Raw genomic sequence first — 15,011 nt, forward strand, 5'->3', positions numbered from 1 at the left:
AGGTGCAGCAGAATAACTAAAGATAGCTGTATAAGAAGGAACAAAGGGACATGGGAAAGTGGTTTCTGTAAAGCATTGGCTAGAACTAAGATCTAGCCTATCTTCATTCGGCTGTTTAGGTGGAAATACTTTTTAGTATTTCTATGATCAAAGTATGTGTTTTTGATAGGAAAAAAATACTTACTTGAATGGTGTGTTTTCAGGTTCAATCATTGCTTTGTTGCGGAGAATAGCTGGTCCTGCACCTGCTCCAAGGTCACTAGGATAAGTATTGATGTAGTTTGGTGGTGGGCCTTCAAACTGGTCCATTCTATCTTGAAGAATCTGTTCCCAGTGTTCCAAATTTTTTATTACAGCAATGCCCAATGGTGATGTTACAGGCAGATCTAAACAGAAATATTAATAAAGTAAAGCTTAGAGAAAAAAAAATCATTTAAGTTACAGTGTGTATAAAACCCCAGAATAACCATCCCCCCAAAAAAATCTTGAAAGGAAATGTACTTGTTAGCAATTATAAAAAATAATGTATTAAATTATTAAAATTTAAAAATGAAAGTTAAAAAGCAAAGACTGATAGAAAGCCACTTATACAGAAAACTAGAATCGAAAGCAGAATTTAACATACCAGTGAATTCCAGACCAGCAATGGGAAAGAAGTTCTTAACATTGTGCAGAACTAATTTTACCATTGTCAGATGCAGAAGAGCCCAGCTGTATAAAAATAATTTAGTTGTGTTAAAACAGCATTGACAGTTATCTGCAGAATATTTTCTCCTTCTACCAAATACACAGATTAGAAAAACAGCATAGATGGATCACTGAGGTTTACGAGACATGTAGGGAAACATATATCACTTGTGCAACGTAAGGGTGCCTATGAGGGCACCTCGCTGTAACAGATAGTATCCCCTTCTCTTTTACAAATCCTAGATTATTGTACTCTTCCCCAGATAACAGAGTGTGCATGAGTGAGCCTCTGAAGACTAATTACAAGTCCCCTGAAACACCTTCTGAAATTCTCCATGAAATCATGACAAATGCAGACAAGATATCAGTTGAGGTTGGCATTCATCACAGAAGCTTTCACACTGTGAGGGACTCACAGATATTAAAGATACAAATCCTATAGTATAGCCATAAGGACTAATTAGAGACTTGAAGAACACATGAAAGAGCCATAACTTTTCTCCATTATTATAATACTGAGGTCATCCACTTTATTTATTTTTGTCTTGCAACATTTCCTCTTTTAAGTGTTCTATTTAATCTGCCTCTCTTTCAAAAAGTAAAGATCATGCTTGAATCAGTATTCTGAAACACCGTTCTAGAGCTGGCATTGTGGTACCTCATGTTCTTTGTATCTTAAAAATGAAGATAGGGGTTTTTAATTTGTTTTTTCCTCCTCCCCAAAAAATGCAAACCACACAGCTTTGACTTCCCAATCCTGTTTTTTTTAGGAGAGTAAATGGGGAACTGTTACTGTGATGACAATTTGTCACTCCTGTAATCCCATTGGTACAGGTAAATCTATTGACAGTACTAATATTATTTGACTTAAACTGCGGAGGGTGCAGAGGGACCTGCATTTTCATTAACTTGGAAGAAAAGGTAAGCACGTGACATAATTATTCTAAAATAGTGGCAATTTCTGCTAACCTGTAAGAATTGGCATCTTTGTGTTCCTGGATCTGTATATCAGAGAGGAAAGCATCATCCTCTTCCTCATCGCTGTGAATGCTTTCATCAGAATCATATATAACACCACTGTCTGATAAAGGAAGAAATGGCTGCAACACAAAATAAAAGTCTGCTATAAAAGTAATTTTCTGATCTCTTAATATTCAACTCTTAACTTCATTTGTCATTTAAATTCTGACAGCAATAACAACTTAACCTACAAATAAGTTTCCCTAAAACATAAACAAGTAGTAGGGGGAAAATTGTTAATTGTTATTATTGGCAAGAGACATGTTTTAAAAGTTAAGTAAATACACTGTAGGCTCTTCATCTTTTATAATGAGGATAATATTCTGCAGCTTACTATGATAAGCACTCAAAATATTCATGTTATTTTTGTCCTTTAAAACACTTAACAGAGAAAAAATATGCTTTCATGAACTTTAACTTATATTTTCCATTTTAAATTACCTTTGCCATAAAATAGTCCCACATGCTGAGCTCTGGAGGTATAAACTTTTCTTTGTAAGAGGGTCTTTCTGCAGGGACAGGTGGTGGTACAGTGCTATCTTTTACTGGTCTCCCAGGCACTAGCATTCTCATATTGAACCGACGACGATGTTTATCCATTTCTTCTGATGGAAGAGGTGGTGCTAAATTCAGGCAATTTGAAAAGCTCATATTAATATTGCATCTTTAGAGATGGCCATATTGTAAACTGAAGCAACTAAAACCATTGCTATTGGTACTAATTTCTACTGATTCAGAAATCAAAGCCAGCCTAAATAAAGTAAGTGTCATCAAACAAAAAGTTCACTTATGATATATTAATAACTGTGCCATTTATACATTTGATATATAATTAGAAATACATTTTATTATCTGGAATAACTTCTCAGGAGATGTAGCTTTTAAGTAAAAAATTTTTAGCTGAAAAATTTCTTAGGAAATAAATTAAGAAATTTTGTTGAGAAATAAAAGTAATATATGTATTGTCACTAAACTATAAACTGCACAAGTAGCAGTAGTTATTAAAAATGTAAGTCAAGGAACTCTTAAGATAGTGAAGAAAATTTGAATAGAGACATAGGCATTTTAACAACTGAAGTCTATTTTGAAGTGTTATGATTTAAAATGTCTTAATAGTTATCAAAATATTAACATGAAATTTGTTTTTCAAAGTGTTAAAGGCAACATTAAAGATCACACTTACTTTATTACAAAGGAGATAGATACTTTAAGGTTTTTTTTAAAGCCACTACTAACATTCATCTACACTGCAAGTTTTTACAAACCTTCACTACCATCCTCTGAAACATCAGAAGCTGTAGCAGCTTGTAGGTTAAAGGAAAACAGAATACATCGCAAATGAAGATATGACTTCATATAAAGTTAATCATCTTAACATCTTGTGAAAATAACTGACCTACATGAGTGGAGGTTATTCCATGAACGACATATCTGTTGTGCATACCTATAAAGGTGCATTGCCTTATTACTGTTTTGGTTTTTATTTCAGATATGGAACATCTAATTTTTGCATAAGCTTCAAGCCTATCGATGTTTTGAAGGTCTATGTGACATGCCTGTCAGTATTCTTGCAGTGTGAATGGTTGTATTTGCCTTAGTCTCTGGAGCCTGACTTCAGTCTCCACTTTTGCTTTTACTCATGCAGTATATTAAGGAATGCTCACATCTGCAAAATTTCTGGTTTTAGTTGGAGCATACATATGCATGAACTGTTTTTCTGACAGATGAAGTTCATGTTTCTTCTCTGTGGTCTTGTGCAAGGTGAAATCATATCTTGCCATAGAAATTGGTTTCAGAAATACTGTTTCCAAGTTACTGCTGTCATTAAACAATAACGCTCATTGCTCACATATAGAAAAATGTAAATATTAACACTGATTTATACCACCTGTTTTTTCACTTAAAAATAAATTACTGAAAATCCTGAAAAGTGTTACAAGTAAGCATCTAATAGTAATATTAGCAATATCATAACTGTACAGTTTTTATTGCAAATTTAAAATATGCTGGGTGCCATTACTAAGGACAACTGCTACACTACTATATTTTCTGCTTTTTAATTAATAATTTTCTTGCCAGTAGATTCTTAAGTTCTTCTTGCTTGGTTTTTGTCTTTAAAAGGTCGGAAATCTCTCCTTCTAGGTTACTAAAAGGTATACAATGCAAATCATTAGTATGACCTTTAGAGAAGAAAGTACCTGGAATATTTTCTGACTGCCTTCGAGGTTTGACAAGAAGTTTCACTCCTCCACCAAAAACAGCAGCCCACATTCGACTGTTCAAAGGATGGGCTGCTAGTCGAAATAATTCATTACATGAATTGGTTGCAAGGGCGTGTATAAGGAGACTCAGGTAGACAGCTACAACAGCTTCACAGAGTAGGATGTTTAACTTTGGTTGATCTTCATCCTGAGCTGAACTTAAGAGATTTATAAGCGAACTTACACCTGCAAAGAGAAAAGAGGAAATTCTCTATGCTAAATGAGTAGGAATACAAATGGGAAAAAAGGAAATGTTTCACCTCTACATTTTATGTTAAACATACACAAAACAGCCACATGATACTTTTATTCAGATGAAACATACTATTAATATTTTTCTTAAAAATCAAAATTTTAAAAAGCCTTCTTTGGTCTGAGAGTTCTGCATTGTACCTCTCTACAAATACTAAGGGCAGTTCAGCTTGCCTATGAAATTCCTGCACTGTTTCCCCAGTTGACCTCAAAATACTAAATTTCCGCTTGTACATTGGGAGTAGTTGTTTTGATCACAAGTAAAACATAGATGCAAGGCAGTACCGTAGAAACAGCTAACAAATAGCTTTGCTAGGGAGTGAGGCACACTGGAGGAAAACATTTTAGGATGACAAATTATCAGCTTATTGAGTTTATCTTGAAGATTGTGGTCTCTTCTTCAAGCAAGATGTTTGCCATATAGAAAGTTTATTCTTTGTTTTGATAAGAGAAAAAGTTAAAGGCTGTTATTAATTTGAGAACTAAATCAGAAACATTTATCCATCAGTGATCATTCATAATTTCATCCATCATATTACAGGACAGTGAGATAATTTTGAAATGTGGAGCTGGTCCAGTGGTGCTAAAAGTAACCTTATTTATGTCTCACCAGGCCACTGAGCAGGAGATGAGTTTGGAGTTGCATGCTCTTCAATACTTTCTGTCCTCAGTCTGCGTCGATCACTCAAAAGCAGTCCTTGATAAACCATCCCTGTGAACTGATTTGCTTCTGTTTGACTGCTAAATACAAATCAATTTTTTTCTGATGAGAAAGGATTTTAGAATGTTTTTGTAATCAAGTATACTATATATGCATGCTTCTTATTTTAATCAGAAAATGCAATGTTTAAAATTCTATAGGACTAAGTTGAGAATATTATAATTACACAGTATACAAAATACACATTTTTATTAAAACCTGAAATGTTTCCATGTCGCATTATCAATTTTAATATGTTATATGCATAGCTCCAGATATGAAAAAGCTTTTTCAAAAATTTTAATAATATATTTGTTCTGAAGATTTTTTAGAAGTGTTTTTACAGCATTCTCTTACAGTTCCAGTTTGGAATATAAACCGCCTGAAACCTGACTTCAGTTAGGCTCAAATGTTTCCCCCGCACTGCTATTCTGCAATGGATGTGTGGTGGAAAACAACATTCAAACATTTCAAATATTTATCCCAAGTGACAGTGACACTAGACTTTCCTATTATTTATTGTAAAAAAATCTGAATCATTGGTGTTATTTTATCTGCATAAAAATCCCTTTTTTAGACACTTGCATGAAGAATTTCCATTTTGGATACAGAAAGTATACTCCAAATGCAGGACTGTAAAAAAACTTCCATTTTTACCTGTAGCTGTGGCTGTCGCACAGTGCTTGATAAATGGATGCAGAAAGTGAAGCTGCCAAAGAATGAAGTGTGTACACCTAAAATAAAAAGAGCCAATAAGCCATACATGAGTTATATATAAAAGGTGAATAAACTACGATTCTTTCTAAACAACATCAGACGTGTTATGCAGGAATGTCCTAGTTTTAAACCAAGTGCAGGAAATAGTAACTAAACGTTACTTTAGGTTTACAATACAGTACTTTGAAAATCACAACTCCTTGTTCAAGATCCATTTTATTACAGTCAAAATCTTCTAATATTATGTCAAGATAATTAACTTTATTCTAATATACAATTGTCACAATGAACGAATATACTGAAGAAGTGATTAAGTATGTCCTATTATGATAATAAATTTGATAGTGATTCCTGGAAGCTGTATTATACATCATCACAGTTCAATGTAGCAGTAGTTGCTTAATATACAGAAAATACAAAAGTTTGTGTAATCATTGTATGATTGTTTTATCTATAATGTCTTTTCTACTTCAGTTACGTGCTTATAAAATTCCACATGTAACAAAAGTAACAAGAATAATACTCCATTATCGCCTCAACATGCAACAGAAATGCTCTAGTTCTTAAAACTGCAGAAATGCAAGGATTTATTGGAAAGCCCGATGAAATCCACAGTGTGAAGAAAATGGTACTGTCAAACTTTAAAATGTAAACTTTTTTAAACCTGTCCTGTGTTTGTTTACATCTTTTCCTACCATCTTTCCATTTAATCAAATGCTAGACCTCAGATTAAAGGTATGAATTATCTAAATAGTTGTTTTGCAGTTAGGAAGTGTCAGCTCTTCTTTCTGAATTCCCTTTTAAAAGAAAATGCATGTGAAGTAGGAGTTTTTAGAGTAAGATGTTTGCTGTAGCATAATGTAGGATGGAAGAAGAATCAACTGATTTGAGAGAGAAAATGAGACATAAGTGAGCTTGGTTTATAGTTTTAGAAATGTAACTGCTTTGCAGTAGGAATACCCATTTAGTTTGCTAATTTTTCTCTACTTTCATTTAGTCAATAGAAATTCAAATTAAATTAATGAATATGACTACTGATTTAAACATAAAAAACAATGATTTAGCTTCTTATTAATTTAACTGTGTTACAGTTTCCAGGCTCTTTGGCTTTCTTCTCCTCTGTTTACTGAATCTGAACAGAATTTATCCACCCCAGAGTATAGATTCAGATTGAGTAATTTACCAAAATTCCTTAAAACCCAGTACACCTGAGGAAATTCACACTAAAGTTTTCTAATATCTATATTAATAGAAGGTCATAACATAACTCAGTCTCCTATCTATACTTTCCTTAATCTCCCTATAGGATTTGACCAGAATGATAATAATTAGTTAACTTACATGATCATGTTGTTTTATGAGCCAAGGATTCAGTGTTTTAGTGAACATTCACATTTGGAATAGTTTCCTGAGAATGACCAGAATTTGGATGCAAGGGAACTAACCCGATTCAAAAAGGTGTCAGAAAGCAAGTGGTTAATTAGCATTTTCAGTTTGCCAGACTTAAGGGACAAGGTCATTATTGTGAAAGGGTAAGTGTTGAAAAGTTAACCCAAGCACCATATTTTATTTTCTCATGCTCACTCCCCATTTTACAAAAAGAATACTTTAGCATTTCCTGAAAGCTTTTCATTACCTTGACATCTTCAATATTAGGATGTGGTGGCGATTTCATCTGCACAATAGTGTAAAGAATATCATGGATGTGGTTGTTTAAATACAGCACAGGATTAGCTATCACGGTTTTTGTGGATGCTATGCTTGCAGAAAGCAGCGGTAGTGTTGTGGGTAATGGAAGCGGAGACTGAAGTTGTTTTACAGTAGTTTCCTGTTTAAAAGAAAAGATTGTATTTAAAATTATTGCTTTGAGAGAAAAAAAGTTTTCAAAAAATTGACAGTTTTACATCTTAAATGTTTTTACAGGGTTATTTATCCTCTTCCACTGCTGTCTGCTCAGTATGAACAAGATTTTACTGTGACTGATGTTAAAAGTAAGTACTTACTATAATAATGTGGATCAGACCCGATACGCAAGATTGCTGGAACACTTTTGATTTAATGCAGGAAGAATGTTTTATGTAGTTCACTAGGAAGTGTTGGGATTGTCTTGCATCTTAAAAATGCACTTGCAGTAGCATGAGTTGACATAATACTCACTAGTCTGAGTTTAATAACAAAAGTCAAATTTGCACTAATCTGAGTTTCTCAAGTGGAAACGAACAGATTTTTTTTTTATGCTTCAATGTATGTGCTAAGCCTGGTACCACCAAAACAGTTATCTCCTGCTCCTATTTGAAATGTGAGAAATCTAGGACTAGAGGAAGTTCAATGACTTGCCTAGTATCAGATTATCTGCTGTAGCTCAGGTTAATCATTAATATTTGCTGGAAAGTATCTCTTTTTGTATGAAATAAATGTAGAAAATACCATATTACAGTAAGAGGGAGCACTACCCTGTCTAAAATGGTATTATTTGTTGAGCCTTGCAGCTAAGATCTGATTCCTTGTAAGTCCCTTGCATGATTTGCAGAGCTGTAGGGAATGAGATTTTGTCATATTTCTGCACCTGTGAATTTATTATATAGGTACCCAGAACATTGTGATCAAAACTAGAATTTCATCGGAACACACGTATAATGCCGCAACTATAATAAAAACAGCAACATCTATAGTCCATAGTTATATGGAGCCTGATCCTCAGTGTCATATAACAGATTCTTAAGAACCAAATAATCAGGATGTGGAAAAGCAGCACACTTAAATACCAAGTTTTTTTCTTCGAGAACATTAAAAATTATCTTGACCATTAGACTTGCAGAACATAAGCAGCATCTATCTAGGCACAAACTTAAGCATTTGACAAAACTGTTCACACTTGTGAATAGAAATAGAAATTAGTTGAATTGGTATTACCTGCTGTGACTCTTGCAGCAAGAACTTCAGCTCCATTCTTACAGATGCTAAACCACCACCTTGTGCACCATGAAGACTACAGTAACTTAGAAAAACTCTTAAAAGGGCTTGGTTCTTCTGCAGCCACCACTTTCGTCTTTCAGCATGTTCTCGTTTTGCTTGTAACCTCCGCCTTTCTATCTGGTGCCGTTCATATGAACCAATGTCTGGCTTATCCATAATATCATCGTGATCAAGTAGATCCCCATTTACTTTGGTGTATGTTTTACAATAGTCTTTGTCCCCTGAGTCGTGGTTGCATATTTCATGCATAGCAGCAATCTCTTTTTCAAGCCAGTTGTACAGCTGAAATCTGAGCTTTCCTCCATCTACTTCATAACCTGTAGCCAAAGTCCTCAGTTCAGTCATAAGGATCTTCAAACAGGCTCTGAACTTCAGTTGCTCAGCAATAACATCAACCTCAGTGTCTCCTGAATTAGAAATCTCCCCATGTGGTGTTTGTGGGATGTTGGTGTCTGAGGTCTTCTCATCATCTTCTCCATTCTTTGAATCAGATTTTGATGTTTTCATCATTATACCAACATCCTTGTCCTCTTCATCTGACTCATTTTTGTCTTCACCCCAATCAAGAGTAAGGGGCTCATCATCAAGTTTTATTGCTGGTTGACTCCAGTCAAATTGTGCTGAAGATTCAACAGCATTCTCCAAAGCAAAAGAAGTTGAAATTGGCTTTGACCAGTCTATATCACTACTTCCAGCACCATCCCTTAGGTCTTTGGAATCATAAACACCAGCCTGTATTGGAGGACTAGATGAATCTTTCTCTGCAGCCACAGAAGATTTTTTTCTTACTTTTGGAATTTTGGAAAGGACTTCAAGAGCTAGTACAGGGCAGCCCACTTTAAAATGAGCATTTGCAGTAGTAAAGAATAATTTTCTTTCTATAAGATTAATTTTATCAACAAAGCTTTTCTCAGTTTTTAGACCTAAGGTAGCCAAAGTCCCCTCTGGTGAGCTGAAGTATCTTCGGATGAGCAAAGGGTGAGTCCGAAGATAATTGTAAAAACTGAATACCACAGGATTGCATGACTTGACGATAACTAAGGAATTAAACGGATACGACATCTATTGAAAATGGCTTTAAAATGATATTATTCTGTTTTGCAATATTTCCTGCATTATAGAGATTTGTCAAAACACAAAAACAAAGACAGTTTTGGGTCTAATTGTCAAAATAAAATGAAAGAATTACTTATTCCCCACAGAAAGTTTACAGGCATGAACTGGATGAGTAGAAAGATACTAAATTATCTCATTTGCCTCACTGTTATATTCCACTCGTCTAAGCCTAAAAAAAAAGCTGAAATGATCATCCAGGTAGAGATTTCCCCAAGGGAGGGAATGTGCCACAGAAACTTATGTAGCTACCCGTCGTTTAACATTAATCTCAGAAGAGACAGCATAGGAAATCTGTTAGAACACTGCTAATTCCTAGACTTTAAGTCCATTCTAATAAAGACTAGTCAGCATTCAGTAGTAGAGAGGTATTGTAGGGAAGTACCAAAGAAAGAAGGCCCTCCTGAGCTTATCTGACATCAGAACTAAGTTTGATGTTGGAGGGGTTAGAGGGAAGCCCTTGGAAGAAACTGGAAAAAGATTTTTTTTTTTAATTTTTTTTTTTTTAAGAAGAAGAAATTGCGTGGGCCTGTTCATAAGCCAATTAATGATTTCAGTATAATGGCATCTCAGAAGAAGGGACTGCATATATACACAGAAATTATTTCTTCTTCTCTACTTTGTCTTAATAAGTTTGTCCCATCAGACTGAAGTTTTTTCCTTACCTGGGTTTTCATCATCATCTTTAGGTGTTTGTTCCAGTAACGTGTCCAGTGCTCTAGTGTAATCTTTCATTATCCAGTATGCAATGCTTCTCAGAAATGGATCAGAGTGCAATTTAGTACAGCTGAACCCAGCTCCATCCTTATGGCAACCCAAAATCTTTTCATAAAGAATGGAAGTGTATGTGACAGAGGTTTCAAACTCTGATTCATATAAACGAGCAATAACCATAGCCAACTGGATGTCTTCCATTTTCTCAAGGCACACCTACAATACAAAGTGGGGGAAAGGTTGTTTTATGAGGGAAAATTAGTTCTTTAAAATTACAATGAAGTGAATAGCAATATGTGTTTACACAACAGATAACTTTTTTCTCATTGTATCTGTTCTTTAAAGTATATATTCATCTTTGGGTCAAAAATATGGTGATATATATCTAAACATTTCCATGTTTGGAAAGAAGTGTACTTTCTTCTATTTCAGGAATTATGATACGCATAGCAGCACATCAGCATCTCAAAAATTAATATGGCAGCACTAAAGATAAAGATGTTTATTCTTCTGACTTAATACATCACTGGTAAAATATTCTTCACACTACCTTATCTGTAGAATTACATATGAGGAAAATTCTTTATGTTCTCAGGTAAAGACAAACACAGAATCACAGAATGTTGGGGATTGGAAGGGACCTCGAAAGATCATCTAGTCCAATCCCCCTGCTGGAGCAGGAACCTAAATGAGATCACATAGAAAGGCATCCAGGTGGGTTTTGAATGTCTCCAGAGAAGGAGACTCCACAACCTCCCTGGGCAGCCTGTTCCAGGGCTCTGTCACCCTCACTGTAAAGAAGTTTCTTCTGAAATTTAAGCGGAACCTCCTGTGTTCCAGCTACACCCACTGCCCCTTGTCCTATCGTTGGGCATCACTGAGAAGAGCCTGGCTCCATCCTCCTGACATTCGCCCTTAACATATTTATAAACATTAATGAGGTCTCCCCTCAGTCTCCTCTCCTCCAAGCTAAAGAGACCCAGCTCCCTCAGCCTTTCCTCATAAAGGAGATGGCTCCACTCCCTTAATCGTCTTGGTGGCTCTGTGCTGGACTCTCTCAAGCAGTCTCAAACACATATAAATGGGCAGGATATCTATAAAGATTCACTAATTCCCATTCTCTCCTGAGATGTAGTGCTTAGGTTAATGACCCTGCTTACAGCTCTCACCTCCTTTGTGCCAGGCAACATCACAGCTCCACTAAAAAGGAATCCTAGGGCTGCTTCAGAAGAGAAATCTGACTTTGTTTTTTACTTAATGTTGTAACAATAGGCCATGCAGAATAATTGCTGGAGGCTGAACAGAGTGCTACAACTTAACCGTGCTGATCAAACAAAAAGTTTTGTCAGAAGGGTCGTGACTGGTAATTATCAAGAGTGCTTCCGCTGAGGACTGATGTATCTGAACAATTATTCTGGCCTTTAGATCAGCTCCCAAGCTGCTTTTCACAGTAGCATGGAGGTAAATGGTATATCTGCAGAGCACAAGGGAGTCATGTATAGACATACCATACTATTTGTGCTGCCACAATTTGTGAAAAGATCATCAGAGAACAGCTTGTAAGGATGCAGTTACTTAGTTCAAATTAGAAACTGAAACTTGTTTTCTCAAAAGTGAATACCTCTATAGCATCTTTCAGTGAACCTGCTAGCAAGAAAAATGCAGCTGATTGTTCAAAGCGTTGTTTTCCCAACAAAGCAAAAGCATTTTTTAAAGCAGCTTTGCGCCATCTATCTTCACTGAAGTTGTGGCTGAAAAAGGCAGTCATCTTTTCATCATGCTGAGACCTGCATAAAGAAATGCAATGTGTACAACTACTTATTATATAACCTTAGCATACAATTACTTAAACAACATCACTTTAAATTAAAATCTAATCTTAAATGAGTTCTGCTTTGCATTCCTGGTTCAATTAAGATTTAATGAAACTTACAGTTAGCAGAACTCACCTAAACAGACCCCACACCACTGCCTTTTTCTTCATAGCAAGGTAAAAAAGTGCAGCATCTAAGGCATCATTGTTCCTCTGGAATGAAGCTTTTGCAACCTGTAGTAAACAAAACCTACGATTATTACTGAAAATATAAAGGCTGCTTTTAGCTACATAACATATGTTCTTGGTCAGGGAGGATGGTCTTGGTGACTGTATTATTTATACAATAATAGCAATAGCAATTTCTGTCAGAATGTTTTGTTCACTTGTGACAGCTTTCATTACACTGTAAAAGTTCTTAAGAGTCAGAAAAACAGCACTACTGCAGATATTGACGCCTCTCAACCACAGTGGGACATTACAAATGTACAAATAAAAATATATTCTTTAAAAGCATTACAGTAACTCATATTAGGTGAAATTCCTCTTGCAATCCACTATTTACATAAACTTAAGCTAATACAAGTGGTTTTTTTAATGAACACTGTTTGGTTTTTGCATAGGACTCAGAGATGTAATTGCATTTTATTTGGAGTACTAGGATAATAAGTTTTGCTCCTGGATTCTATGAGTATTCTGTAACTTTTTAAAATGTATTTTTACACCAGATGACTTGGAAATTTAGTAAACTAATAAATAATATTTCAGAGATTGTACTATTTGTTGTAATTGAAAGCAAAAGTTAGTAATTACTCAAATGCATCCAACTTCAAGTTACAAGAAAGCTAAAGTTCGCACTAAAGTAAGGATTTAAATCTCATGGTACCTATGGGAAACAGTTCTAAATGTTATCTCAAAAATATATTGCATTTTATCCATTATTAGCCCTCCCACAAGAAAACTCTGCATGCAAATGAGATTTGGTATTATTTTGCTTTTACGTAATATAGGTGCATATTTCTATAAAACAGTAATTTTGCAATTCTTCAGAAAAGTAAAATCTATATTTATTTGCAGTTCAGATCCTTTATGTTCTATAGTACTCCATTATAACAAATATAAAATTTGTAAAAAGACCCTTTCTATAGTTTTTATTGACTAGTATTTCAAGATATATTTATTTCTTAAATAAAACCCACTACTGAACTCAAAGCATATTTCCCTGTTATATCTATAGATATATACTGTCTCATATATCTGAAAACAAGATTCTTCTTAAAATAGAGTATTTAATATGATCTTTAACAAACTGTAAAACATGTTGAGGGGGGAGAAATTAGGTGCTTAAGAAATGGCTTTTTCCTAGATCAATTGTATTATATTTTACTATTGAATAACAAAGTTTGTAAGCCAGGACTGCCAACATCAGTTGGCATAGAAAAAAAAAAAAGTTACTCAGTCTCCTTGGCTGGGCTGGAGTACAAAGGAATCTGCTATATACATGTCACTGTGCTTATCTGTTGCAGCTTACCTAACAGCATGTAACTATCATTTGTAAGCAATTAGAAGTACCTTCTCAATGCATCTTCGGAGTGTGTTGATATTCCTGACCCACCAACCAATACCCATAGCTCTTAATTCAGACCACTGTGGGTCTCCTTTTTGGATAGCAGGAATCATATTGATCAACTCCTCCTCAGCCTCAGAATGAAAAGCCCATGCAAAATGGCAAGTAGACAGGCCTATACAATAATGAAGATAATAAAATTCAGAAGATTAAGACTTGTTAATAAGCAAATGGAATATGTCAGAGATGCAAAGTGGGATCTCCAACCCAAGAATTAGGTAGATCTGATAAGGGACTGTTTCCCTCAAAAGGAAGTTGAGCTGCTAAAGGAACAGCTGAAATGTCTCTTTGCTCACTAGGGATGTCCTCTCCTCAGTGCTTCCATTCTTTTCCAGTAACCTATTCATATATATACTACAGTTATACAGTGAAAGACTGAAGCAAAAGTATTCTGTTATCGCAGAGCAGACCCATTCTGAGCCAGAAACCTTTCTGTCTGCTGTTTAGGTGGTAAATGCTTTTCTTTCCTGTATTTTACAACAGCATTTACTCAGATCGAGCAAGGGAAAAAACATGCTGTGATGAAAATAATAAAATAATCTTTAAAGTAAGATAAAGACATGCTCATGTAAAACAGTATCTTCATTTCTGCTGGAGAAACAATGAAATATATATACAATCTGTATGTTATCTGGTTGGGGAACTTATTCATGCCTCAAACTAAATGGGGCAGAAGCTTTCTTCTGTTCCAGAGCCATAATTTTTTGCTATTCATAGTGCATGTAGGGAAGCATACACTAAGCCTTTGCAAGAGAAGGGCCTTAATAGAATAATCTAAAATGAATATGCAGATAATTGAAGTATCATAATACAAATCAAACATAACCAGATCCTGTCAGCTCAAGTGGATCAAATGAAAGCAATACTAAGAATTACCTTGGTGAAGCAACTGGACTCGATACAGAGGTGGGAGTGACGTCAGAAGGCAGGTGTGCAAGCGCATAGCCAACAAATACCGTAAGCCACATTCATCTAAGGTATCTCTTCCTGTGAAATATAAAATACTGACTTTTGAACATGCAGCTGACAACAAGAGGCATATATACAACTTAGCATATACAGTGTGTAAGGAATATATGTTTCTAAACTTGCTGAGAACCTGAACTATATGTTATTTATCGTGTATGAAAT

At 35.0% G+C, this 15,011-nt stretch overlaps 1 protein-coding gene across 3 annotated transcripts in view; it reads right to left on the reverse strand.

Moving 5' to 3' along the window:
* DMXL2 (Dmx like 2) overlaps window positions 1-15,011 on the reverse strand; it is a 40,837-nt gene that overhangs the window by 9,786 nt on the left and 16,040 nt on the right. For 2 of the 3 annotated variants that reach the window (XM_010162197.2, XM_010162196.2), the window contains 14 exons: window positions 14,757-14,867; window positions 13,826-13,995; window positions 12,390-12,487; window positions 12,062-12,227; window positions 10,392-10,656; window positions 8,551-9,650; window positions 7,274-7,465; window positions 5,578-5,654; window positions 4,831-4,958; window positions 3,906-4,154; window positions 2,149-2,330; window positions 1,657-1,787; window positions 626-711; window positions 185-386 (listed from right to left, as the gene is read on the reverse strand). In XM_010162197.2, the coding sequence (XP_010160499.1) occupies window positions 185-386; window positions 626-711; window positions 1,657-1,787; window positions 2,149-2,330; window positions 3,906-4,154; window positions 4,831-4,958; window positions 5,578-5,654; window positions 7,274-7,465; window positions 8,551-9,650; window positions 10,392-10,656; window positions 12,062-12,227; window positions 12,390-12,487; window positions 13,826-13,995; window positions 14,757-14,867 (3,157 nt within the window). Of the gene's footprint in view, window positions 1-184; window positions 387-625; window positions 712-1,656; window positions 1,788-2,148; window positions 2,331-3,905; window positions 4,155-4,830; window positions 4,962-5,577; window positions 5,655-7,273; window positions 7,466-8,550; window positions 9,651-10,391; window positions 10,657-12,061; window positions 12,228-12,389; window positions 12,488-13,825; window positions 13,996-14,756; window positions 14,868-15,011 lie in introns of all 3 variants that reach the window. The other variant, XM_010162195.2, reaches the window with a different exon arrangement.

Source organism: Antrostomus carolinensis, unplaced genomic scaffold (assembly GCF_000700745.2).
Source record: "Antrostomus carolinensis isolate BGI_N321 unplaced genomic scaffold, ASM70074v2 scaffold11122, whole genome shotgun sequence".
In the NCBI taxonomy this organism is placed as follows: domain Eukaryota; kingdom Metazoa; phylum Chordata; class Aves; order Caprimulgiformes; family Caprimulgidae; genus Antrostomus; species Antrostomus carolinensis.